We start from the raw sequence: 27,496 nt of genomic DNA on the forward strand, positions 1-27,496 counted from the left end.
GATCCAACTCTTTTTCCTCTCTCAAAAAGTAAACACTAATGAGTCACAGATGAAAGTTTGGAACTTCACAGAAAAAGTATAATGTACGTATTCTTATGCAACTTGTGATATGTTATAAAAACTATCATTTTCAACCAACCTCACTACTATGACATTGTTTTCTATTTCTGTACCTTTGAGTTTCAAGGCTCCTGCTCATACCCCAAGGTCTCTATAAAAATTCCCTGACAATAAGGCCTTTACACATAGTTAAAACTGCTGAGAAGTGAAAAACAGCATTTCTATATCACTTCATATCAGCTCTACTCCTTCTTCCACTATAAATTGCAAAGATGACAATTTTAGAAGTGAGAAACACTTTTTAATTTAATTTTATTTTACTTTATTTTATTTTGAGATAGAGTCTCACTCTATTGCCCAGGCTGAAGTACAGTGGCATGATCTCAGCTCATTGCATGATCTCAGCTCACTGCAACCTCCACCTCCCAGGTTCAAGCGATTCTCCTGCCTCAGCCTCCCAACTAGCTGGAATTACAGGCACGTGCCACCATGTCCCCTTTTTTTATATTTTTAGTAGAGACAGGGTTTCGCCATATTGGATAGGCTGGTCTCAAACTCCTGACCTCAGGTGATCCACTGGTCTCGGCCTCCCAATGTGTTGGAATTACAGGCGTAAGCCATTGTGCCCAGCCTGGAAACACTTTTAGATCAGTTAATGAAACATTTGTCTTATGTAAATAATGCAAACTTAATAGAGGACAGTGTATTTTCCTTTGTAATAGCATTTCTATTTGTACCCCAAGAAACATGGACATACCAGGACTTCCAGGAACTCCTGGGGGACCACTGGGACCTGGGAATATATAACGTTAATTAATTGCTTAGAAAGATACAAACGCTGTCCCATCCACTTTTGAAATCTTGGGTGACAATATAATGATAGTTAATAAGACAGAGTTTTCATATTTTTTCCTACCCTCATCTAGACAAACATTAGAAATTGTCACTTACTTAGACAAGAGAAAACTAATCTTAGAAGTCTAACATTCAAAAGTAAATCATGCCGTCTTATCATTTTCATATAATTCAGCAGAGATTTACTAAGAGCCTGTTCTGTGCTCAGTACTTTGCTGGAAGTTCAGATGCAAGAAAATCAAATAGTGCTGGAACATCCAGGATCTGCAGTTTGTCTTGATGTTCTGTCTTAGATTGCTTCCACCTGTAACATTCTCGGGGTTATCATTCGTTTATATATACATGTGAGTGATTTATAGTAAGTGTACCAGATTTTTAAGAAAATCTATATCAATGTATTGATCTGTCCTTTTATTTAAATACACTGGGAAATTTTATTCTTTTAAGTAAAAGTTTCCTTTGAAATCTTGTTCCTATCAATAATTTGTCTAGGTCAGTGGCTCCCCATCCTGGCTGCACGTTGGACTAGTCCAGGGAGTTTTTACAGTCTACCAGTGTCCACAGCCCTCCTCCAGAAAATGACATCAGAATCACAGGGTGAGGTCATTATAGAAGTTCCCAGGGATTCAAATATGTAGCCAGAGACTAGAGTGATTGGCCTAGAACTTTTGAATTTCTCCAGAGTGGTACAGTGTAAGTACATGTGGCAATAATTCATTGCATCAAGGACAGATCATTGTGCCAAGAGTCAGGGAACCAGAGTTTCAGTTCCCCCTTGTAAATCTCTGTGTAAGTTTCTTCTGGGTCTCCATTTTTCCTTTCCTAATCCCACTGAGATTGCCAGTGCCTTGTACTCCCTCCTCCTGCCGTCCAGTGAGTGTTTTCGTGACAGATTTGAACTTTATGCTTTGCTACCTAAAGATAATTTAATTACCTTCCTGATATATCACCTATGAAATAAAAATATGAAGAGTAGGAGACATCAAAAAATAACACCCTTATGAAAATTAAGAGATCTCCCTTCCCATTCCTCCCCCATGTCAATCCTAGAAGCACATGCTATTTATTACCTTGAAAGAAAGCCAGAACTATGTTCAGCAAATGCTTTGGGAAGAAATTTATTCTTACCTTGTGGGCCACGAGCTCCTTTGGGCCCTGGTGGGCCTGGAATGCCTTTATCTCCCTTTTCCTGGTATGTATCATAATATTCTGTCTTAGAGGAGAAAGAAATGAATACAGAGAAAGGATAGCTATTTTTGGACAGCTCACCAAGCATAATTACTTCAATTTCTTCATTTTGGCCCAAAGATGGCTTCCTTATTTTCCTGAATTCATAGGTTTACATGTTAGCAGGAATGAAACATTCATGTAAATGTAGGTGGAACAAGAGATTGAGACCATCCTGGCCAACATGGTGAAACCCCATCTCTACTAAAAATACAACAATTAGCTGGGTATGGTGGTGCACACCTATAGTCCCAGCTACTCTGGAGGCTGAGGCAGGAGAATTGCTTGAATGCAGGAGGAGGAGGTTGCAGTGAGCTGAGATTGTGCCACTGCACTTCAGCCTGGTGACAGAGCAGGACTCGATCTCAAAAAAAAAAAAAAAATGTAGGTGGAAAAATTTAAATAAGTAGACCTTTCTGGTGTCACAGCATCAGATATTTTATGGGTTTTCAATTAGAAATACACTTTATGATGTGACCCAGGTTACACACCCACATTTATATGTATACATACGTAGCTATAGAAAAATTAAAGTTTCACAAAATAATGACTTATTATTACAACATATGATCAACCCCGATACATTTTATTCTATTCTACTTCACTTTTCAAAAATGCTGTCCTGGTGGACTAAACTTATTTCCATTTTGGAAGTGTATAGAACCCAAGCATCAAAAAAAAAAATATGTATTTATTGTTTCTTTAAATTCCAGGGCACCATTGACCTGCAAGAATCGAGGAATATTGTTTCTGACATGCTCAGTGGATCTACTGATGGTGTTCCTAACCATTGTCTTCCTAGTAGAACTTCTTTTGAGGTTAGTAGAATCTGCAAACAGAGTTATACGGAATGGAATATAAGAAAATACACAGTGAGGCATGCTAAGAATTCCGCTGAAATGGAATGGAATGGAAACGTATATTTCATTTAGCACTCAGTACATTTATCTTGAAAGAAAAATGGTGAAACTATCAAAGCTTTAAAAAAAAAAACTCTCTTTGTTTTTTCATATGCTAGATGGATCAATTACTTTGTTGACTTATTTAAGATGAAGTAACAAGAGCCTTGTGGTTAAGCAATATGTATGCAATCACAAAAGTATTAGATTAATAATATAACATAATAATGTTCACCATGAAATCTGTAATGATCTGTGTGCACCTACCAAGTGCTGGGCACAGTGCTAAGTGATTTAAAACATAGCTCATTTATCTTCCTGGCAACTCCACTAAAGTATTTTGGGACTGCTATAGTGTGAATGTGCCCCCTCCAAAATTCAGATGCTATCAATGTGATAGAATTAAGAGGTAGGGCATTTAGGTGGTAATTAGGCCGTGAGGGTTTCTCCCTCATTAATGGGATTAAGGCTCTATTGAAAGAGGCTTTGAGCAGCCTCAGGCCAGCTTGCCTTTCTGCCTTCTGCATTTGAGAATGCAGCCAAGAAAAAGCCCTCACCGGATCAAGGGCCAGCAACTGGATTTTGGACTTCCCAACCTCTAGAACTGTGAAAATAGATTCTTGTTCTTTATAAATTACTCAATCTCAGGTATTCTATTGTAGCAGCACAAAACAGACTAAGACAGGACTCTATGCATCCAAATCATTTGCTTTCAGTGTAAAGATGCAGATTTCCAGGCCCCCCTCCAATTACTGAGTTACATTACTGAGCATGGGGTTCTGAAAACTGTATTTTTAACAGGACACCTTTTCCCCTCATGACTCTTTTGCCACCATGTGCCATGTTGTTCAACTAGCATGACCATTCATGGCAGCCTTGCTTGGCACACTCAATGTGAGAACCACTGTTTTTTGGTTCTCACAAAACAAACTGTTTATTGAGGTAGGAGAAGAATGGACACCAGCACTTCAGAGTCAAGATTCCCTTTCTTTTCTTCTTCATCTGCAGAGTCACAGAATATAGAATGTGGCTGCTTTGCAGCTAGGAGCTGACATTAAATACATATCTGCTGGGAAGGGGAGCACTGCCTCCTACACAGAGCTTGGGCTGGAATGATTGCTTTTTGCTGACCATGTATTAAACCCATAGCTTAGCTTCTGCTGCCTACAAGCTCAGGAGTTGTCATAATGCAAGGCCAGGTGGAGGGGAGGAGAAGTTGGCTTCTTTACCCCTTGGTGCCTCACTGTCCTCCTTTACCCCGAAGGTGCAGGATCACCTTGGGCGTGGGCTGCTTAAGCAAAGCTTTTCTTCTCTTCCATAGCCCAGCATGAGCATCACTAGTGCATTCCAGGGACCACGTAGAAATATTTACCCATTGTCAAAGGGACAAATAGTGACCAGCTATTTTCTGCCCTGGTTTGATAAAAAGGCAAATGTTACAATCTCTCTCACACATGAGAGACCCTGATTCAAAATTTCCTTGCTACTTTAAAGGACTTGATCAAACACAGCACTGATATTGTCTTTAATCACACTTACTGGACCACGAAATCCTGGAGGGCCAATGTCCCCTTTCTGTCCCTACAATGAAAGACAATTACAAATTGTAAATATGTTCACCCAAAGTATTTACATATAAAAAGCAAAATGTATAGTTAAAATGAACAATAGATTGATGTTTAGATGTCATGTACTAACCAAATCAAAGTTAAAGGGACACTGACGTTAAATTATTTTCCTGGAGAGCCCATATCTGGGTAAGGAATCCTGTCTACAAGGTTGTATAGAAGTTGTTATTGACCTGGTGGTTCTACAGGTTTCTTTGACAGCACCATCTTCAATGCTTGTTCATGTGCATTGCACATTCCTGTGTTCTCACCCAGGTTAGAGGCACAGGAATATCAGACTGTAGGTTGTATGAATTTCCAAGTGTTGCAGCTGCAACCAACCCCCTTTCCTTCAAGAAGGCATTTGAGAATTCTACTGGAAGTGATACCATTAAAGGATAAATCTTGAATCTCCACATATACCTACCTATATAGCCATGTGTCACATAACAATGTTTGGGTCAATGATGGACTATGTATATGGCAGTGGTCTCATAAGATTATAATACCATATTTTTACTACACATTTTTTATGTTTAGATATGTTTAGATATACAAATACCCACTACTGTGTTGCAATTATCTATATTATTCAGTACAGTAACATGCTATGCAGGTTTGTAGCCTAGGATCAACAATCTCTGTCTTTTAGGTTTGTGTGAGTACACTCTATGATATTTGCACAATGACAAAAACAACTAATGATGCATTTCTCAGAACATATCCCTGTCTTTAAGAAACACATCTCTACAAATTATTTGAAAATGTCTGTAACATATTGTCAGAAGTGCAGAATACAGTTCACAACTAATTAATCACGACCTTTCAATGTATCACGACTCAGATTGAGACTCATGGACTCTAGCCTATGCTTGCTCTGAAATAACCACAAACTTCCTACAACTGTAGGTCTTTTTCAGTCTCTTCCTCGTGGGAAGCTGGAATCTCACTGGTTCTAAGTCAGACAGCTTCAAGTACACAGTACATATTTAATATCTTTCCATCAATAATACTCTTCAAATGTTTAAGTAAAGTTGCCATATCTCTCTTTTCTTCTTGACAGAGCTAGTAGGGTATTTGAATGATATCTGTTATTATAATCCCTTGTACTTAGGTCCAGTGTATAGGCAAAAGTAAAAGCATAGGCAAAACCCAACCTAAAAGGCTATGGATAGGATATTAGGAAGAGGGTTACCTTAATGCCATCTTCACCCGTTAACCCAGGGAAACCCCTGTTACCCTTGACTCCCTAAAGAAAAGAACAAAAGGAAATGGGTCAGAAGACACATGAGCCAACTGCTTCTGTGGGGAGCAGATGCGATTTGAACTCTTCTGAAACCAAGCATTGTGCTCAGATGATCGGGAGATGTAAAACTATGATTCCCAAATGCAATTTTTAAAAGCTGTAGACTTTTTGTTTGTTTATAACTATTTAGTGACTTAAAAAATCCTTCTTCATCTAGTAGGAATGACAGTTTCACTACCTCCATGGGCTAAATGAAGTATATATACCTCACTTCCAGGGAAGCCAGGAACACCATCTCTTCCAGGTTTTCCCTACAGCAAAAACATGAAATTTAATAAATATGGCTAACTTTACAAATATCGAAATCTTAAGTGATATGATCATCTTCTCTTGACCTCAGGCATGAAGTCTGAGTAAGGCTCCTCAACCAGGTGTTAGAAGGAAAAACTATTAACCACGGAATACACAATGACCCTCTCTTTCCAGGGCAGGCAGAAGCCAGTCAGAATGGGAAACTAGAGAAAGTCCAAGAAGGAAGGAAGCAAGAATATTATCAGCCAAACTTAAATTAGAGTTGATGCTGTTCGTCCTAAGCTTGGAAGGAAAATAAAAACCACACTGGGTGGAGAAGTAAATAAGGAAGCCTAGAAAAAGAAAGGTGTTCACAGTCCATTTATTTATTTATTTGAAATATTGGTAATTCCCTGCACCCCAGGTGTGCCTGTATTTAAATACATGTATAAAAGATATAGTGTGGTATCTCAACCGACAGCTTGGATTGACTTTGATGGATTTGCCCTTCCTGATAAAATTTAAAAATCATGTTCATTGAATATGTTTTATTAGGCAAATAATTTTTATAGATTTTACTTTTCCCAATGTATAATTATTAGAGGTTTAACACAACATATGAATTTAAGTTTTTCCAAGGGGGAGTGTGGGCCCTTGCTGTTTCTGTTTTCCCAACTGCACACTTCTGGCCACAGATTGCTTTATTTCCTTTGGGGGCTGCTCTTTCCACTCTCTGGGTGGTTCTGATGGCACTGCCAATTTCAGTAGCCCACTGCCCAACTGGCCTGGCCAATCATGGTACCCTTTTCTCTTGGTTGCAGCCTTTTTTCCAGAGTGAGACATATGACCAAGCTAGGCCAATAAGAGTAATTCCCTGGGATTTTATAAATGGACACAGGGAGAAAGATGCTCTCTTTCTCCTTTAATGCCATTATCCTGAATTTGTCTGCTGCAAGGTAGCTCTTTCTCCCCATCTCCCCTGACATGGAACATCATTTATTAGAGGAGAGAATGGGGCTGATATGCAGAGAAGCAGAAATGAGGTGGAGAGGGAATTCTGCCCTTATTTTTTCAGACTCTGAAGTCCTTGAACCCTGTTTTAGCCTTGAACTTCTTAGATACTTAAGCAAGTAAATCTTGCCTTCCAAATCTTAAAGAACAAAAATTAACTTAAAGCTAGTTTGAGTTTGGTATCTTGTTCCCATAACCTAAAGAGTCCCAGGTCCTGACTAATTAAAGTTTCACATGGCACTGAATTTCCAAATTTACCTGTGGGCCAGGTTCTCCAGGAGCACCCTTTTCAGATCCATATGATTCTCCAGGCAGTCCCTACATGAATTAGAGCATTGTCAAGTTTTAAGAATTATTGACTTTTTTGCTTACATTGATTTTCATTAATTTGTCCCTTTTGGTTATTCTGCCATTTAAAAACATGTTTAAATGAGCCATCTAAGAGAGAAATCTTGATGAATAGTAATTAAAAAACAGATGCTAAAAAAGAGATAAATCTTTTAAACATGTTTAAATAAGCCATCTAAGAGAGAAATCTTGACGAATAGTAATTAAAAAACAGATGCTAAAAAAGCTGATGCTGAAGATAAATCATAACATGGGTGGCACTGGATGCATGTACAACAGTGCAAGGATGTCAGCTAGGAGTGGCCGTAAAATAACTCTAGTGTATTCATGATCTCTGAGGTCAAATGTTATTGTAGTTTAGCCAATATTAAGACTTAAAAGCAATAGCTGCTCTGCCTGTGGAGTAGCCCTTCTTTATTCCTTTACTTTCCTAAAAAAAAAAAAGCAACTTAAGGGAAAACATACATCAGACTAAATACTAAGGCTCTACTTTGTGTTGTGGGTACAATATAACTTTAAATAACCTACTGAGGGTCCAGGAGGTCCAGGCTCGCCCATCGCTCCCTTGTCTCCCTTTTCCCCCTTGAGGTTCTGCCAAAGAAACAGTCCAACATTATTGCAAGCAGATGAAATGAGATTTCACTGATTCAACAGTGGGACAAATCCTCTATCTGTTCAATAAACTGAGTTTACAAACTATGAATGTGTCTCACGTTAACACAACCCATTAGACCTTCCATTTCTCACATTTCAATTTTTTAATTTTAATTTTTATTTTTTGAGACAGAGTTCCACTCTTGTTGCCCAGGCTGGAGTACAATGGCATAATCTTGGCTCATCACAACCTTCGCCACCTGGGCTTAAGCAATTCTCCTGCCTCAGCCTCCCAAGTAGCTGGGATTACAGGCATGCGCCACCACGCCCAGCTAATTTTGTATTTTTATTAGAGACAGTTTCTCCATGTTGATCAGGCTGATCTCGAACTCCTAACCTCAGGTGATCCACCCGCCTCAGCCTCCCAATGCTGGGACTATGGGAGTGAGCCACCGTGCCCAGCCTCACATTTCAAATTTTATACCTGTGAACTCACTGAAACTACCTGCAAACTTTTTTTTTAAAGAAAGTTTTTTTTTTTTGTTTGTTTTTTTTTTTTTTTTGAGACAGAGTCTCACTCTGTTGCCCAGGCTGGAGCCTCACATCTTCCCCACGTAATATTTTCAGGTTTATGAGTAAAGGACAGGAAGTAATTAATCCTGGAGGTTCCAGCTGGCTGAGGGAGCTAGGCTGAGCTGGGCTTAGACAACAAGAGCTTGTAAAAGAGGTTCAGGGTCACAAGGACTTCATCCTAGACACAGGAAGGCGCAACCCTAATCATAAAATTGCAGAGTTACCGTTCTGTTATCTGGGCCAGTGAGGGTCACAATAACTGTTCCTGGTGGTCCTGGGGGTCCTGTTAACCCTTTCACACCCTAAAGACAAAAACACTCAGAAGTGAGAAAATAAACAACAGCATCAGCATTTCAATGTTACTACTACGTTTGAAAGGTCTACTTTTCCCCTTTAGTGCTTGTACTGGAAGATAGAACAAATGAAGATATGTTAATTTCTCCCTGGCCAGTAAGTAAACGGCATAGGCTGTTATGCTCTAGACAAAATACCTTGCCTGCTAATAAAACATAGTATTTAAATTACCCGCTCTCCTTTTTGTCCTATCACTCTGTCACCCATGTGACCCTGTAAGAAAACACAAAACCAAATTATTTTCTAAAAATAAATATGAATAAATAGTCAAAGCCCATCAAAGTTCCAATATTTGTAACTGAGCATTTATATTGTAACTTTAATTTTAGAATGATAAATTATTTTGGCTATTTCTTAGAGAAGAGCATCGAGATGTTTCTTTTAAAGGAGGAGCTCTTGAGATGCAGAAAGCTTAAGGGACTTACTTAACATGGCAAATGCTGACACGCAGGGGTGTGGGGGAGGGAAAGGAGCCCAGCATCTTTTTCTGGCTCAGCTGTAGCTAGTTTTGATCCCACTGGCCAGCTACTTAACTTCCTCATGCCCTTGTTTTCTTGTTTTAAAAGTAAGAATGGGTAGCTGCATTTCAGAATTCTGAAATTCAATACTTAATAGAGAATCTAATAATAGAATTCCAGCTACCTGACTTCACTAGTAATTTAGTGACATGAGTCTAATGTGAATAGTTTCTTCACTAATGATGGCTGTTGCATCATTTCAACCAATATTGCTTGCTTAATCAACATTGAGTGCGCAGATCTTCCCCCAGTTAGACCAAAAGCTGTAGAGGAATCAAAACTCTTTAAACCTCAGCTCTGCCCTGTACTGTCTATTGGACAATTCACTTAAGCAGAACCTACCCATCTCTCAGGGTTGCGTGTGTGTGTGTATGTGTGTGCGCGCATGCGTGTGTGTGTATCAATGAGATAATAAATACAAAAGCATCTTGGAAAATACCTTATATAAAAATCTACCCAAGGCCGGGCATGGTGGTTCACACCTGTAATCTCAGCACTTTTGGACGCTGAGGCAGGTGATAATCTGAAGTCAGGAGTTCCAGACCAGCCTGGCCAACATGTTGAGACCCCATCTCTACTAAAAATACAAAAAAATCAGCCAGGCGTGGTGGTGTACACACCTGTAATTCCTGTTAGTTGGGAGCCTGAGGCAGGAGAATCACTTGAACCCAGGAGGTGGAGGTTGCAGTGAGCCAGGATCGCACCACTGCACTCCAGCCTGGGCAACAGAGTGAGACTCTGTGTCAAAAAAATAAACAAACAAAATAATAATAATAAAATAAAAATAAAATAAAATAATACTACTACCTGATAGTAGGAGATACTGTTCTTAGGACTAATTTCCTATTGGGGCTCAGTCTCACTCAACATTTTTATACTTAAACTAACAATTGGACTTTTTTTTTTTAATGGAGCCTCTCTCTGACACCCAGGCTGGAGTACAGTGGCATGATCTTGGCTCACTACAAACTCCAACTCCTGGGTTCAAGAGATTCTCCTGGCTCAGCCCCCTGAGTAGCTGGGATTCAGGCATGCACCACCATGCCCAGCTCATTTTTGTTTTTTTAGTGGAGACAGGGTTTCATCATGTTGGCCAGGCTGATCTCAAACTCCTGAACTCAAGTGTTCCACCTGCCTTGGCCTCCCAAAGTGCAGGGATTACAGGTGCAAGCCACTGCGCCTGGCCTGGTCTTAACAAAAATGCATGCAAGACCCTGTATAATGAGCACACAAATAGTCATCTTTTACTTACTAGCATAAGACCAGATTGGCTTTTTTTTTTTTTTTTTTTTTTAGACGGAGTTTCGCTCTTGTTACCCAGGCTGGAGTGCAATGGTGCGATCTCGGCTCGCTGCAACCTCCGCCTCCTGGGTTCAGGCAATTCTCCTGCCTCAGCCTCCCGAATAGCTGGGATTACAGGAATGCGCCACCATGCCCAGCTAATTTTTTGTATTTTTAGTAGAGACGGGGTTTCACCATGTTGACCAGGATGGTCTCGGTCTCTTGACCTCGTGATCCACCCGCCTCGGCCTCCCAAAGTGCTGGGATTACAGGCGTGAGCCACCGCGCCCGGCCGACCAGGTTGGCTTTGTGAAGCACCACACTACAGAAACTCAGAGGATAATGTGTTTTGTGAGATGATCAGAAATGGAAAACCTGTGGATTAAGAATCCTTGCCTTTTTCCTGATAAGTAGCTTCTTATAAATTGAATTAAAGACTCTTTATATCAGGGATCAAGTTACTGAAATGCAGGGAGGATAGAGGTGAGAGCAGCTAGCCCTGCTCTTTCCTGCTAGGAATCCCTGTGAGTTCCAGAGAGGTGCCTAAAAGTGACCCACATGCAGAATCAGACCAGGGTTAGCTTTGAGATTGAGTAGGGTGTTCTAGCTGTTACATCATAGGAACTGTAGTCTACCTTAGGTCCTCTAGGTCCCATGGCTCCTGGAAAACCCTAGAAAAATCCACAAATGAAAATCACAGCAGAAAATGCATTCAACCAGAAAATTATTTTAATAACTTTTTAATTATAAATAATCTATTAGTTGACAGAGTCTGTAGCAAGGATGACTTCATACTCACAAAGAATCCCGGAGGACCAGGTGGGCCAACAGGGCCAGGAAAACCTGGAGGGCCTGGCAAACCCTTGAAATTAAGAGAATAAGAGTGAGTTTAAATTGACTTCTCACTTAATAACAATGTCCATTAATTAAATGCATTAAAATATTTTAATACATTCAGAAGAGCATAACACCTTCCTTTTCAGTGACTGCAGCTAATTACAACAAACATCAAAAAGTGTGTTGCCGTGTGTAACAGGCTGGCAGGACCATCTGGATGATACCATTTCTGGGAAAATGACCAGAGTAGTTGCTTTACTTGAGAAGTTTCAAAATTTTGCTTTTCTCTTTCTTCCTACCTCTTTTCTTCTCTCTTTTCCTTTCTCTCTCTTGTTTTGGCCAAATATGCTCCTACGTTAGGGCCTGCCAGTTGCTCTCCCTCGGCCTAGAATCCCCTTTTCCCAGGTATCTGTATGACTCACTCCTTTTTCCTTTTCCTGTCTTTATGTAATTGTCATCCTTTGCATAAAGCCTTCCTGCTTATCCAAAGTTGAAATTCACCTTCCAACCCAGACACTTCCTATTCTGCTTTCCTGCATTATTTTTATTTTTAGCATTTATTACTAGCATACCATAGAGTTACTTATTTCCCCCACTAGAATGTAAGTTCTATGGAGGCATATATATATATATATATATAGTGAGACTGGATCTCACTATGTTGCCCGGGCTGGCCTAGAACTCCTAGGCTCAAGAGACCTTCTCCTCTCAGCTTTCCCAAGTAGCTGAGACTACATGCACACATCATCACACCTGGATAATTTCTGTATCTTTAGTAGAGACAGGGTTTCACCATGTTGGCCAGGCTGGTCTCAAACTCCTGACCTCAAGTGATCCTCCTGCCTCTGCCTCCCAAAGTGCTGGGATTACAGGTGTGAGCCACCATGACCGGACTTAAATCTATATTTTCACTGATTTGTGCCCTGCTATATTTCTAGAGCCTAGAAATAGCCCCTGGCATATAATTGGCATGTAAAAAATAATTCTTGTATAATCAAATATACCATCATTATATCTTCAGCATCACCACAATGACTAATACATAAATGATAATCAATACACATTTAAAAAATGTGTCAATATCTCAGATTACTGTTATCTCTTTCATTCTGGATACCCTGCCTTCAGCATCTGGACTCTTAAATGTTTTCTAAGCAAAAAAGCAAGAGCCACCATATCTTGCATCTCTTCTCAGAAGCTCCTAATTGCATCATTCTGCATTTTTTGCAGCTCCTAGTCTAACTTTACATCCTCATTTGGGATGGCTCCCCATACAGGAGTTCGACAGCCTCAACTCAAACTCACTTAGGCAAATAGCCCATCTCTACCAGGAATTTCCACATATAATTCTGAACTAAGTTAAAATATTTCTGGTTAATTGGCTGGGCATGGTGGCTCATACTGTAATTCCAGCACTTTGGGAATCTGAGGTAGGCAGATAACCTGAGGTCAGGAGTTTGAGACCAGCTTGGCCAACATGGTAAAACCCCGTCTCTATTAAAAATACAAAAATTAGCCAGCCATGGTGGCTTATGCCTGTAATCCCAGCTACTCGGGAGGCTGAGCCAGGAGAATTGCTTGAATCTGGGAGGCAGAGTTGCAGTGACCCAAGTTTGCGCCACTGCACTCCAGCCTGGGTGATAGAGCCAGATTTCGTCTCAAAAAAAATATACATATATATATATATATACACACACACACATATAAAACAAATTAATTCTGGTTATATATAACTATAACCTGACAGTTAACACTTGCTTCACACATGTGGTTTAGGTCTAGAAAGGGTCTTTTTGAAGCACAAAGTAAAACCCACACAGCCCCAAAGGCAGTTGTGTCTCCTTATATCTATCCCTTTTGGATCACACTCAGGTTACATACACATAAATCAGAAAAGCAAAGACTTCAACTGGAGAGAGTTGCATTTAAATCAAAACCTCTTATTTACCATTATGCAAATTTTAAAATAGGCTGTTGTTTAACATTACAGTTTTAAATGGTATTCAATGTGTGATACAAATCTATCCTTATTTTCAACAAATACAAATTAAGTGGAACGTAACTATTCCTGTGAGATTCAGGCAAGCTTGGTGACTGAGAGTGAAGAAGAGAACAAAAAACATACTAAAATCATCTTTGTATATCAGCATCACGTAGTTTTCCAGAATAGGGTGAAAGCTTTAGAATGAAATGAGGCCAGACATGTAAATAGAATAAATAGGAGTTTATATTTAAAATCATTTTAAGAGAGTGAGAGGGACCTTTGGGGGAAAAGAGAGATGGAGGAAAGAGGTGAAAAGAGAGAAAGAGAGTGAAAAACTGAGAATAATAGGGATCTTCTCTGAAGTGCTGTACCTGCGGTCCTGGAGCCCCTGGCAACCCGGGATCACCTTTTGCATCAAGTTCTATATCTTCTCCTTTAGCAGGAGCACCCTTAAAAATGAAGAAGTTCATCAAACATCATCAATGTTATATTTTCAAAACCCCTTTAAATGCTTATTCAAGGTCATATTTCTTCAAAGATAAAAGTCCTTTTGAAGATACATACTTAGAGAAATGATCTGGATTTTATAGTTTATTCCATTATGAAGAATTCAAAGCATGTTTATATTTTCTACAATCAAAAATTTACAGTGGGCTGGGTGCAGTGGCTCATGCCTGTAATCCCAGCACTTTGGGAGACCAACATGGGCAATCACCCGAGGTTAGGAGTTCAAGACCAGCCTGGCCAACGTGGCGAAACCCCATCTCTACTAAAAATACAAAATTAGCCAGACATGGTGGCATGCACCTGTAATCCCAGTTACTTGGGAGGCTGAGACAGAAAAATCGCTTGAACCCAGGAGGCAGAGGTTGCAGTGAGCTGAGAATGCACCACTGCACTCCAGCCTGGGTGACACGGCAAGACTCCATCTCAAAAAAAGAAAAAAATTACAGTGGAAAGAAGAAAGATGTAGGGGTAATAAATCATTTCCCAAGACACCCAACATAGTGGCAGCTCCAGCTCTAGAATGTGGGGCCCTGAGCATGAGGTCAGTTCTCTTCTCCTAGACTCTGCTTTCTTAAAGAATGATACAAAACCTATATATTTAAGACTCATTATGACAAGAGCCAGAAGGAGCTGTTTAATAGGAATAAATATCATGTCCTCATTATTATGGATTCTGAATGATTAAGGTCTGGATTATGAAATCTTATTTGTAATGACTTAAGTCTCATTATTTAATAGAAGTCCTTTTTATATGTACAATTAGAGATTTTCAGCCACAGTATTCCACCAGTGACTTACCTTTTGCCCTTTCAAACCAGCAGAACCCTAGGAAAAAAAGCAGCCTATGAAAAACTAGAAGAAAATCAAATGCACACACTCCTACTTGGTCTACTGTGCCCTCTCTGCTATTGTGCATCCCCTCCCCACCATACACCTCCCACGGGCTTAGAAATCAAAGTCTCCCTTGAATCTTTTACCTCCCACCATATTGTCCTGTCTCTCTCTTGTCTCACCTGTAAACTTCCCATTTTGTTCATTTCCCATTCATTCCTCAGTTCCAAATCTGCCCCCTGCTCCATCCTACCATGGAATTGTCCATTGCTAAGGTCAGACATGATACTGATGTTGCTAAAACCAATGCCAACATGTCAGTCCTCCTCTGATTGGACTTTGCAGCAGCATCCAGCAGTTGTCTGTCACTCCTTTCTAATACAATAGATCTCTCCTGGGCCTCCATAATACACCCCTGCTGGTTTTCTTTCTACCACCAGGGCCACTTCTCCTTTGCAGGCTCATTCTCCTTGATCTCAACATTACTGCTGGAGCTAAGTCTCAGTTCTAAGCCCCCTTTCTCCTCACTCTGACTCCTTGAGTCACCATCAGCTGAGACCTCTTCTCTGAATGAATCCAAGTGCCTGTCGTGCATCTCCATTTGGATGTCTCAAAAGCAAAATAAAGTCTCAGCTGCTAAACTTACACTCATAATGCATGTATTCATCCATTCCCTATTAGTTAAATGTCTACTATTGGCTTTCCCAGACTGTGCTAAAGTAATGACAGATTTGTGTATATGGCCATATGGAGTAGTTCACTTTTATTTATACTTTATGTCTTTGATGGGAAATTAGAAATGCAAACCTACCGGGATCCCTGGGTAGCCTGGTGTCCCTGGGAGTCCTGGAAACCCCTGCTCACCCTAAAAGACGTACAAAGTTTGTCATTTTTCTTAGTTGTTCTAGAATAGCCTATTCAGATATTTTTCCTGTTTCTTGCTTCCAACCTTGCAATGGTAAATCTAGACAAAGTAATCCGAATTCCTTATGGCTACTGGGTCATGAGGCTGAAGACCAAAAAACCATTATCTTAATTAAAAACAGGATTAGAATACTGTTTCTCAAATTGTGCATAAATGGCAAAGTCTAATTGTGCCAAGAACTTTTTAATTGCTGTTTCCTTCAAACTTGAGTAATTAGTTCATTCATGGCCACCATTCTGGAGAAAAGGAAAGCTCAGTTCAAAAACAAAAGGAGGTGAGTGAACACTGAAAAGCTCAGTCATTCCTTCCCCAAAACGAATTCTTCACTCAGTGCTTTGGTTTCTGATTTATGTACACAACCTCAGATGAAAACAACCAGTTGAGCTCCCAGTTTTCTTTCTGTGGGAGAACTTTCCTTAAAAGACAATTAGAAAGTAAGGAATACGGATAAAGAAAATGGGAAGTTTCTTGGCTCCAAATCTTACTGTTGGTTCTGGCCTAAAGGAATGTTTCAAGGAAAGCCTGTCTGCCTTTCATTGCCACTTCACCTTGATTCAGTCATTCAGCAAAGCATTTTTAAAAAATTATACTTTAAGTTCTGGGGCACATGTGCAGATCATGCAGGTTTGTTACATAGGTATATACGTGCCATGGTGGTTTGCTGCATCCATTCCCCCTTCATCTACATTAGGTATTTCTCCTAATGTTATCCCTCCCTAATCCTTCTACCCCCTGCTATCCCTCACCTAGCTCCCCAAACCCCCAACAGGCCCCAGTGTGCAGTGTTCCCCTCCCTGTGTTCTCATTGTTCAACACCCACTTATGAGTGAGAACATGTGGTGTTTGGTTTTCTGTTCTTGTGTCAGTTTGCTGAGAATGATGGTTTCCAGCTTCATTCATGTCCCTGCAAAGGACATGAACTCATCCTTTTTTATGGCTGCATAGTATTCCATGGTGTATATGTGACACAATGTCTTTATCCAGTTTATAATTGATGAGCATTTGGGTTGGTTCCAAGTCTTTGCTGTTGTAAACAGTGCCACAATAAACACACATGTGCATGTGTCTTTATAATTGAATGTTTTATAATCCTTTGGGTATATACCCAGTAATGGGATTGCTGGGTCAAATGGTATTTCTAGTTTGAGATCCTAGAGGAATCACCACACTGTCTTCCACAATGGTGGAACTAATTTGTACTCCCACCAACAGTGTAAAAACGTTCCTATTTTTCCACATCTCTCCAGCATCTGTTGTCTCCTGATTTTTTAATGATCGCCATTCTAACTGGCGTGAGATGGTATCTCAATGTGGTTTTGATTTGCATTTCTCTAAAGACCAGTGATGATGAGCTTTTTTTCATGTGTTCATTGGCTGCATAAATGTCTTCTTTTGAAAAGTATCTGTTCATATCCTTTGCCCACTTTTTGATGGGGTTGTTTTTTTCTTGTAAATTTGTTTATTAATCATCTTCTGTGTGAAAAGTACATACCTTAGAACCATTGCATCCTGGTACACCAGCAAGTCCATACGGTCCAGTATTGCCTGGGGTGCCCTGGAAGAAGAACAAATCTCAATGAGGAGGGTCATCCCAAGAAACAGCACCGAACCCAAGGGAAAAGATGGACTGATTTAAATATCTCTTGAAATATAAATGACTGTTTATATGGTTGAGTAGTAATTACATACATTGTGGTTTTGTATATAATTTCAGTAACAACAAACTAAACAGAATGATTAAAATGAAGACTTATCAAGTGAGATGTGGATATTTTAGATAAAGCAAAACCCTTTTATCCATAAAATAAAGTCCCTTAACACACTGTATTAAGGTGGGGAGAAAGGAAGGGAAAAAGAAGAGGAAAGTATGCACAGACGAAACTATTTTATTATTCTGTGCTGTTACATACAATCATTTCATTCTATTCCTATCCTATCCTATCCTATCCTATCAGCTTGTAATATATAGTTTTCTTCAGTACCTGTGGGGGTTAGTTCCAGGACCCCCATGGATACCAAAATCCACAGATACTCAAATCTCTTATATAAAATGATATCATATTTGCACATAACCTATACATATCCTCCTGTACTTAAAATCATCTCTAGATTACTTATAATACCTAATACAGTGTGAATGCTATGTAAATAGCTCTTATACTGTAATGGTTTTTAAGTTTATGCCATTTTTATTATTATTAAAAAAATTTTTTTGATCTACAGTTGACTGGTAGAATCTATGGATATGGAATTCATGGGTATGGAGGACTGACTTACTATATAATTTACTAACTATCCTATCCTATTCCATCCCATCCCATCCCATCCCATCCCATCCCATCCCATCCCATCCCATCCCATCCTATCCCATTCTATCCTGCTTGTATTTCAGGAAGTACAATTTGACTCATATGTCATATAAATCCACACACTAATATCATATGCCATCCTAAGGTGCTATTTTCTTCATGTAACAAATGTATTGGAACACATTTCCTTGTATAACTGTTTTAACTTCTTTATTAAAATGAGCTTACGTTTAAATTTTCTAGCTACGGATTTTTCCTATTACTTACTGGAAGTCCAGGAGAACCGGAAAATCCTGGCAATCCAGTTATTCCCTGAAGACAGAAAAAAAAGGAGGGGGTGGCAAAAAGAACAAACAACAACAAAAAAAACTTGAAACATCTTTGATCTATAAACATAAATGTATTTACCATTGCAATAATCTTTCTGCAACTATAACTGGGAATAGCTCGAAACGATTGGGAAAACAAACACAAAAGGTTTAACAAATTTTGTAAATCTCACATTTATGTAATTGTTAAAAAGATATCGTTAAGATTATTTTTGGCTTTTGGGATAGATTCCTAAAGTACAATATGCATACAATAAAGTGCTCCAATCTTCTGAGAACAGCTTAACGAATGTTGACCTACGTGCACTTTTATATACCATCATCCCATCAGACACAGAGCTTCTCTATCGCTCCAGAGATTCCTTCACGCCCTTTCTTTGTTGGTTTAACTCTTGCCCCTAATGTGGTAACCACTCTTTTGACACCTATCATTATGGATTAGTTATACCTGTTCTTCACCTTCATCTATGGAACTATATGCAGTGTACTCCTTCATGACATTTGTGTAACTCCTACGGTACAAAGCTGATCTTTTAAAAAGAAGAATGAATTCATCAAACGATCAGGATGGACTGGTTGGACTACTAACCCTTACACCTTTGGCACCAGTGAGTCCTGGAAGTCCTGGAGAGCCCTAGATTCAAGTGAAAAAAGAAAAAGTAAACGCTCTGAAAATTATTTGGTACTAAGAAATCTATACATTAAACCCAGTCTTATTCACATGCCAAGCTGTTTTGCTCTTGTGATTATTTCATTGTTAATAAGATTCTATTGCTTGTTTATTTCATTGGAGCTAAACTGTTTATCAGAAAAGACAAAAATTCATTCAAACCCTTGCTACTCAAAGTGGGGCTTGGGGCCTGCAGCCTTAGCATTACCTGGAAACTCATTAGAAATGTAGAATCTTAGATCTGCCTCACCTCTCAGACTATTGATCCAGAATCTGCCTTTTTAACATGATTCTTAAGTGATTCTTGTACACATTAAAGTCTGTGATGTGCTGCTGCAAAAGTGCCAATTAGCCACACAGCTGCTGGGGTCTGATAAAAATGAATGACACAATTACAATGGTGGATGAGAATGGCAGCCATATTTCTGTGCACAAGAAACACTGTATTAACAAAATGTGCCTGACATGCACAAGGAAATAAATAGCCAAGCAAGGACTGCCTGAACCAGAGATAAGCTTGCTTTGGGCATGTAATGCATTCAGTTTCGAGGCCCTATTTCTTGGAGAATAACCTTAAATGGAGACTGTTTCAGCTAGGCTATGTGGTATGAAAGTTTCGTTGTCCAAAAGCCATTTTCATCATTCCAGAGAGTTTCAGTATATTTTCTTTTATTATTTTTATTATTATTGTTTGAGAAAAGGGTTGTTACAGAATCCTCCGAGATTGCACTGTCAAGGCCAACGTCAGTCTCTCCCATCTGAGGTGGAATTCTGGGGTGTGTGACTGTGTTCAAAGCCATTCCCCTTCTCTACAGGATTCTACTCATGTTATGCAGAAAGCAGAAGGTTTTACTTGCAGGTTTTACTTTCCTACTGTAAATTTTTTTCATGCAGAAAATATTTAAAACTAAGAAATCTTGTAAATCTAAGACATCTTTTTGGTCAGGTTTTAATATCCTCTAATTGTCTGCCTTTGGTCATATTATCTTTTGTAGCTATTAATAGATATCCGAAAGCTTTATATGCTTTAAAATATGAATCTGTGACAACAGGGCACTCAGGTTTTCTGGATTAATTTTATGGAATGCCTGCACTCATGTAACTCATACTGAGCACCATGCGTTTATGACTATTTTAATGAATTGTAGCGTCTCTAAAGAAATGCTGAAGAGAATCAAGCAGAGTAGGGTATAGAAAGCAATTTTTTTAAAGAAAGGAATGGCATTAGGCTGATCTAAGTCCAGGGTTGAAGTGGCAAACTCGTTCTACCAGTGGAACTGGAGGAAAACCTGAGTCCCTACCCTAGAGGAAGTCAGTGTTCAGTTTCTGCTCAGACTCTGAATGACTTTTTCAAAATTAGGATGAGAAGAAGGAGAAATGGACAAAGAGAACACATACATGAATATGGTAGACAGGGAAATGGCAGAATTACTGGAAAACAGCAAGCTCTTGCATTTTTACTTGTAAGCTGTGGCTGTGGATTTAGTTTCTTTGGTTTCAAGAGTTTGATTCTGGCATCATGTATGTGACATAAGAAATACATATTTGTTCTATGCCTTTGGTTCCTGACACAGAGCTCCCAAAACCCTTCTAATATTCTGAGTGATAGGAGCGTAAAGATCATCTTTTCTTCTAATATTTGATGTTTGACCTCAGTTCTTGACTCAGAGCTTCTAAATTCCTTGGAATATCCTGGGTGATAGAAGTGTCTTTTGTCCTTAAGCGGCAACTCTTGGTGGGCTCCCAGGTGGTGGCTAGTCATCAGAAAGACTGAGCCATGATTCAAAGCTTGAAACTTTCAGCTGCAGCTGCACTCTTCAGTGAGGAAAGGGGAGCTGGAGATTTGAGTTTATAGTTGATCCTGCCCAAATCATGACACCTCCTTAAGAATCCCTAAAGCATGGCATTCAGAGAGCTTCTGGGTGGGTGAACATCCACGTTCCAGGAGGTAGTGCACCTTAACTCCATGGTGACAGAAGATCCTCTGGACCTCCTCTGATGTATCTCTTCATCTCTTGTTCATAAACTGATAAATGTTCCCATGAGTTCTATGAGGCTCTTTAGCAAATTATCCAACCAGAGGAGGAGGCCATGGGAACCCATGATTTATTTGTAGCCGAGTTGGACAGAATGATGGGTAACTGAGGACCCACTACTTATGACTAGTCCTGAAGTGGGGACAGTTCTGTGGGACTGAGCCCTTACCATACGGGATCTGCACTAACTCCAGGTATTTAATATCATAATTGAATTGTTGGGTACCCAGTTGGTATCCAGAGAGTTGGAGAATTGCTTGGTGTGAGGGCAACCCCACACACAATGTAAAACTAGGCTTGAACTCTTATTTTGCTCCCTGTGGGCTGCGTGACCCGGGAAGAATTACTCCAATGCGCTGTGTTAGTTTTCTCATCCAGGTAGTGGAGTGGAGGTAATTATGGGAACTGTTATAAGTCACCATAGTCATGATTTGGGGGATTGATGTGAGGAGTAAATGAGATCCAGAAAGAAATTGATGGCTCAATACTAAACACAGAGTACACACGCAGTGGGTTGGCTGTGGCGTTATTATTTACATATTCCATACATTATCCTCATACATATTCCTTTTTTTTTGACAGGGTCTTGCTCTGTTGCCCAGGCTGGAGTGCAGTAGCATGATCATGGCTCACTGCAGCCTCTACCTCCAGGTCTCAAGTAATCCTTCCACCTTAGCCTCCTGAGTAGCTGAGGCCACAGGCATGTTCCACCACACCCGGCTGATTTTTGTATTTTTTTTAGAAACTGGATCTCCTTATGTTGCCTAGGCTGGCCTCAAACTCCTGGGCTCACGTGATCCTCCTGCCTCTGCCTCCCAGAGCGCTGGGATTACAGGCTTGAGCCACTGTGCCTGGCCTCTAATACATATTCTAATATATTACGAAGTTTTTAAAAGACCCTGTATAGATCAATTATAATTACTGTTCATAGCTCATTAGTTGGTTTATAGCTTGCTAGAGGCCAGTAGTCAGGGGAATGAATGTGTGGGTGCGTGAGAAGCCAGGCTTAAGTCTAGCTAATGTCCACAGCGGGAAAGAGTACTCAGCAAATCCAGTGGTTATGCAGTAATTTAGTAAATCCTCTAGGGTATTTATTTAAACAAAGCTCTTTGCTGTATCACAGACTTTAGGATAAGAATGTGTGATGAGTGTGAAGGGTCATAGACTCTGGATGTTTAAGGGACCAGAAGGAAAAGAGATAGCGAGGTAGGAGAAATACAGAAACAAAGACAGACAAGTGTTTCAAGGAGTGGAGAGAGATCCACATAATTTGAAACTAAGCAGAGGGGTTCAGGTCAGATTAAGACACCAAAGTATGTATTGGCACTGGCCTCCTGAAGGTCATTGGTGATCTTTGCTGGAGTGTTTTCAGAGGAGAGGTGGTAGAAGGCAAATTATTACTGAGGACTGAATAGCTGATGAACTATAGGCAGCATGTTCTTTTAAGAAGTTTGACAGACAACGGAAAGTCAGGGAGAAGATGTCAATCCCTTGGTCACAAGACCTAAAAGATGAAGAGGAAGTTTTGTATTATCATGGGAAAATGTTTGCATGTTTAAGAACTGAAAGAGAAAAGCTAATAACCAAAGAAAAGCTGGAATGTCCGGAGAGAGAGGAGGCACCTCGTGGAACAAGGAATCCCAAGGATGGAGGCACAGGTGGCTGGACAGGTCTTGAATAGAAGCAAAAAGAGCTCTCATTCTCTAATGTAGGAGGAAAAGAGGTAGGAACAGATGCAGATGTAGAAACTGTGTAAATCAGGGAGGGAGATGAATCTGAGCCACAGACTTGGAGCTAATGATGATCATTTGCAAGTCTTGGAACAGGATCCGGTTCTATGTGGCCAGCAAATTCTGGAAACCAGGATTTGCCATGTACCTAGTAGCTGGCTAAGATGTGGAATTCTCACCAGGTTTGCAACAGCCCAGGGGGTAGGCATGAAGAGGGTTGGGTGGGTTGGGGATTTTCCAGGCTTGCAGGATGACATACCTTGGGTCCCTGTGGTCCAGGCAAGCCTTCAGGACCTGTGAATCCTTTCTGGCCAGGAGAACCAGGGGGTCCAGGAAAGCCTTTTTCCCCCTGTTAAAACCAAAACACGAGAAACGCACAGAAGAGCTACTATCCAACAATAAACACACCAATAACCATTATGTTCTCTTGTTTATGACTTCATGTGACTCTGCATATTTTTTTCTTTGGAATAAAAAAACCATAATTAGCACTCAGAAGTGACTACATAGGTAACCAGAAAGCTACCGGTTGTTAGCATTGGTCTATAGGCTTGCAAGTGGTGGCCCGTGGTCTTGTAGAAACTTTAATTTTCCCCAAATGGTAGAGCTATGTAGAGTAGCGCTGAAGGGAGAAGAAGTAAAAAATTAAAGGGAAAGCCCAGGTAGAAACATCAAGGTTAGTGGAGTGTTTGTTGTGTGATGGAGAGACACTGAGGGTCAGGTGCAAGAAGGTGTTTGGGGAGTGAACATAATTACGTAGCTCGAAAGAATGCCACCAGACAGGTCATGAGTCTCAGCCCTTTCTTGATTACACAGGAGTGTAATTTAATCTGCTATTTGTGTAGGAGATGCAATTGAGGTAGCAACGGTGGCATAACCAAAAAAGTTTGAGCTCAATAATGTTTTAGAAGGAGTCAGATAATATTAGGGCAAAGTACCTAGCAAAAGTGAGTGAAAGTACTTTAAGCCAAAGGCTTGACATGGTTCTACCAACAAACAATCTTCCCATAGATGTGGATCTTGGAATTATGTTTGTACCTCAGTGTCGGTGGGGGATTGGTTCCAGGACCTTCCCCCTATCCAAAAACCTGTGGATTCTTATACCAAATGATATAGTATTTGCATATAACCTAGCACATGCTTCCATATACTTTAAATCTCTAGGTGATTTATAATACCTAATACAATGCAAATGCTTTGTAAATAGTTGTTACACTGCATTTTTAAATTTGTATTACTTTTTATTGTTGTATTGCTATTTTTTATTATTTCCCCCCAAATATTTTCAATATGCCATTGGTTGAATCTGAGGACTCGAAACCCGTGGATAAGGAGGGCCGACTGTACTTTTCAACAGTAAAGGCCACCGGCTGATTTGGTCAATTGGGTCAATTTAGTGACACAATTGGCAAATTAAAACAAAAAAGAACAAGTCAGCTATTTTACATTGTGTGTGTGCACACACACTCAGTAAGAAGAGAAAAAAAAGAATGTGCTAGACCCCTCTCACTACTTAGTTACTTTCATACACCCTAGAATAGCATCTTGCAAATAGTAGAAACTCAATAAATGCTTCTTGAGTGCAAGGTGAATCCCAGAAAAGATGCTTCCCAATGGGAACCTGACTTCTAAGACATTCATAGATTCAAGAAAAAACCTAAATCCAACTACATGTGAATTAAGACATAACTGTAAATAAGTATAATAATAAGTATAATTAGCACACACATTATATAGAAATTATTTTAGATAAAGAGCTTAAATATGTTCTTAAAACATTTTAAAATAGTCATCCTTCAGTATTGTTAAACAATTAATTAGTGTCTCTGAAGAAAGGGCTTGGTAAACAAAGAAGAAAACTTTAGTTCTGCCTCTATCTTAATTATCACAAATTGCAAGTTAATGGAGCGAATTAATGAGATTTCACGGCATTCCTTTTTTTCTTGAATTCTGCAATGGAGCTATTTCCCTCTGCTGAATTTTTGCCTCAACCAGTGTGCTGCTATGGAATTAGCAATTTCTCCACCAGGGGGCGATGTTGAACCAATGCTGCGGGACAAAAATCTGTGAATTTAAATGTTTATTTTCTGTCAAAGTGAATGAACCAAATCGTTTTCAGTTCTTCTCTGGTGTTTAGCAACATTGTAAATAGTGTATACATATGGAGGCTTGTCATAAACTTTCTTTTTCTCCCTCATTTGCTGCTTATTCTTTACAGACCAAGAGTTATTATTTAATCGCCAGTGTATGTACAAGGTATCTGAAGCTTCCTAGACGACTTTTTTTCTTTTTTAAGGTTAATGTTTATATACAATTACTTTAAAATTGGATTTGGGAAATAGAACAACATACTGCTGATCTTTCTGCCACCGATGAAAGAAGACAGTGAATTACTAGAGTTTTACAGCGTAAAGAAGCAGTATTAGGTTTTGTTTTTACCTTCTGCCCTTTGGCTCCGTCACAGAAGCACTGGCCTTTTTCTTTACAGATGCAGCCCTAAGAAGAGAGACAGAGAAAGAATTTTGTTTAGAAACAGCTGCATACCTCCAAATCAACAGGGTGAAAGCAAATGTATTTCTCTGTTCTTTGAGTATTGGACACTATCCATTAGGAGCCAGGTGACTTGTAGCAATAGATCAATAGAAATAGAGCAGAAAAGTGAGAAGATGTTGCATGTGGCAGAAATGTCAGAGAAGAATACATCATTTGTATTGTACTTGGGAATTTTAAGTATTTGGCTGGTACCAAAGTAATTATGGTTTTTGCCATTACTTTTAATTATTTTTGTATCATCCTGATAATTTATTTATGAAACGACAAAGTCACCTGTCCTTTTTTTCAGAATAATATCTAATTGAATCATAAGAAATTGCTACTGTCATAGGTAGAAAGTGGTCAAATAGTGGCAAATTCCTAGGTTCTACATAATGTTCATATATGTATATGTGTATATATGTATACTGTATACATGTATACGTACCTTGTATGTAGAACGCAATGTATTTGGTTGGTGCCATTACTTGGATATTTCTTTTTGTTGCCACTACTTCCAGTGGCAAAAACCACAATAAATTTTGTGCCAACCTTACATGTATTTCTGTAGATTAATATGTAATATATTCTATAGGTGATATTAAGGTTTTCTTTGCCTGAAATAATGTTTAAGACTGAGAAGACATTCAGTACCCATTATGCATCTTTAAGGAGAACAAACTGACTCATTAATGCTAATATCAGAATGTTCTTTTTTTTATTCTCAAATATTTTGAGCAACAGAATGTTTTTTCTTATACAACTAAAACCAAAACAAAAAAATGTAGCTGTGAGCTAGGCATGCCTTATCCTACCTAACTAGTTACTGTGTTATACTTACCCCCCAGCCCTCACACCTGTGCACATACCAGCTCCAATGGACATCAAAGTTTTAAAACTTTTCTCTGCCAGCAGAAGAACAAATAAAGAAATAGTTTCAAATAATAGACTTAAAATGTGTTTTGGCTAGGCATAGTGGCTTATGCCTATAATCCTAGCACTTTGAGAGGCCAAGGCGGGCAGGTCACTTGAGGTCAGGACTTCAAGACCAACCTGGCCAACCTGGTGAAACCCCATCTCTACTAAAAAATACAAAAATTAGTCAGGCGTGGTGGCGGGCTTCTGTAGTCCCAGCTACTCAGGAGGCTGAGGCAGGAGAATTGTTTGAACCTGGGAGGTAGAGGTTGCAGTGAGCCGAGATCATGCCACTGCACTCTAGCCAGGGTGACAGAGCGAGACTGTGTCTCAAAAAAGAAAAAAGTGTTTTGACATACATGCTACATATTATATTGTTATACATTAATCCTTTGCTTTATTTTTTTTTCAGGTTAATATTAACTGAAAATTAATTTGCTTTCTCCAGAAAATATATTGATAACAGAAGCCAGGCAAGTCTAGGGGATATACTGGCTGGTTAGTAGGGAAAATAAAAAAAGAAATGCTAGATATTCCTAAGGTGGAGAATTCTATTTATGCAACCAAAACAAGCAAACAAAAAAAACCCAAACAAACAAAAATATCTTTAATTGAATATCTTTCCTTAATCTTGGGCCGGCCTTGCTGTCATTCCAGGAAGGGAGTGCATAGTAATTTTGAGACATTCATCATTTGACACTCATCATGTTTTTATACACTGCAATTTATAGGACTAGGAAGTAACTACTGGGTATCTACCCAGAGGAAAAGAAGTCATATGAAAATGACACTTGCACACACTTATTTATAACAGCACAATTCAATATTACGAAAGTATGGAACCAGCCCAAATGCCCGTCAGTTAACAAGTGGATAAAGACCATGTGGCATATATACCATGTAAAACTACTCAACCATAAAAAGGAATGAAATAGGCTAGGCACAGTGGTTCACCCCTGTAATCCCAGCATTTTGGGAGGCTGAGGCGGGCAGATCACCTGAGTTCAGGAGTTCAAGACCAGCCTGG

The 27,496-nt window shown here is 39.5% G+C and overlaps 1 protein-coding gene and 1 long non-coding RNA gene across 7 annotated transcripts in view; one reads left to right on the forward strand and one right to left on the reverse strand.

The window, feature by feature from the left end:
* The window catches only part of LOC105712694 (collagen alpha-3(IV) chain), a 147,796-nt gene that overhangs the window by 52,289 nt on the left and 68,011 nt on the right, over nt 1-27,496 (reverse strand). For 4 of the 5 annotated variants that reach the window (XM_064372922.1, XM_064372923.1, XM_064372921.1 and 1 more), the window contains exons 1-10: nt 11,500-11,559; nt 9,237-9,278; nt 8,936-9,013; nt 8,073-8,135; nt 7,455-7,514; nt 6,161-6,205; nt 5,844-5,897; nt 4,581-4,622; nt 2,044-2,128; nt 818-853 (exon numbers count right to left, since the gene is read on the reverse strand). In XM_064372922.1, coding sequence (XP_064228992.1) covers nt 818-853; nt 2,044-2,128; nt 4,581-4,622; nt 5,844-5,897; nt 6,161-6,205; nt 7,455-7,514; nt 8,073-8,135; nt 8,936-9,013; nt 9,237-9,278; nt 11,500-11,520 — 526 coding nt within the window. In that variant the 5' untranslated portion in view covers nt 11,521-11,559. Of the gene's footprint in view, nt 1-817; nt 854-2,043; nt 2,129-4,580; nt 4,623-5,843; nt 5,898-6,160; nt 6,206-7,454; nt 7,515-8,072; nt 8,136-8,935; nt 9,014-9,236; nt 9,279-11,499; nt 11,560-11,663; nt 11,727-14,056; nt 14,135-14,990; nt 15,018-15,834; nt 15,889-17,440; nt 17,504-18,524; nt 18,570-19,175; nt 19,221-23,281; nt 23,372-25,461; nt 25,519-27,496 lie in introns of those variants that run through there. The other variant, XM_064372925.1, reaches the window with a different exon arrangement.
* LOC135273640 (uncharacterized) lies at nt 28-25,933 on the forward strand. 2 transcript variants are annotated; one of them, XR_010341396.1, is made up of 3 exons: nt 28-83; nt 2,856-2,960; nt 25,511-25,933. It is a non-coding gene; the product is annotated as an uncharacterized LOC135273640 (long non-coding RNA). The 2 variants fall into 2 exon arrangements; XR_010341395.1 differs by lacking the exon at nt 25,511-25,933 and adding an exon at nt 18,501-18,867.

Source organism: Aotus nancymaae, unplaced genomic scaffold (genome assembly GCF_030222135.1).
Source record: "Aotus nancymaae isolate 86718 unplaced genomic scaffold, 86718_ANA_hifiasm-v0.15.2.pri h1tg000008l, whole genome shotgun sequence".
NCBI classification, from domain to species: Eukaryota; Metazoa; Chordata; class Mammalia; order Primates; family Aotidae; genus Aotus; species Aotus nancymaae.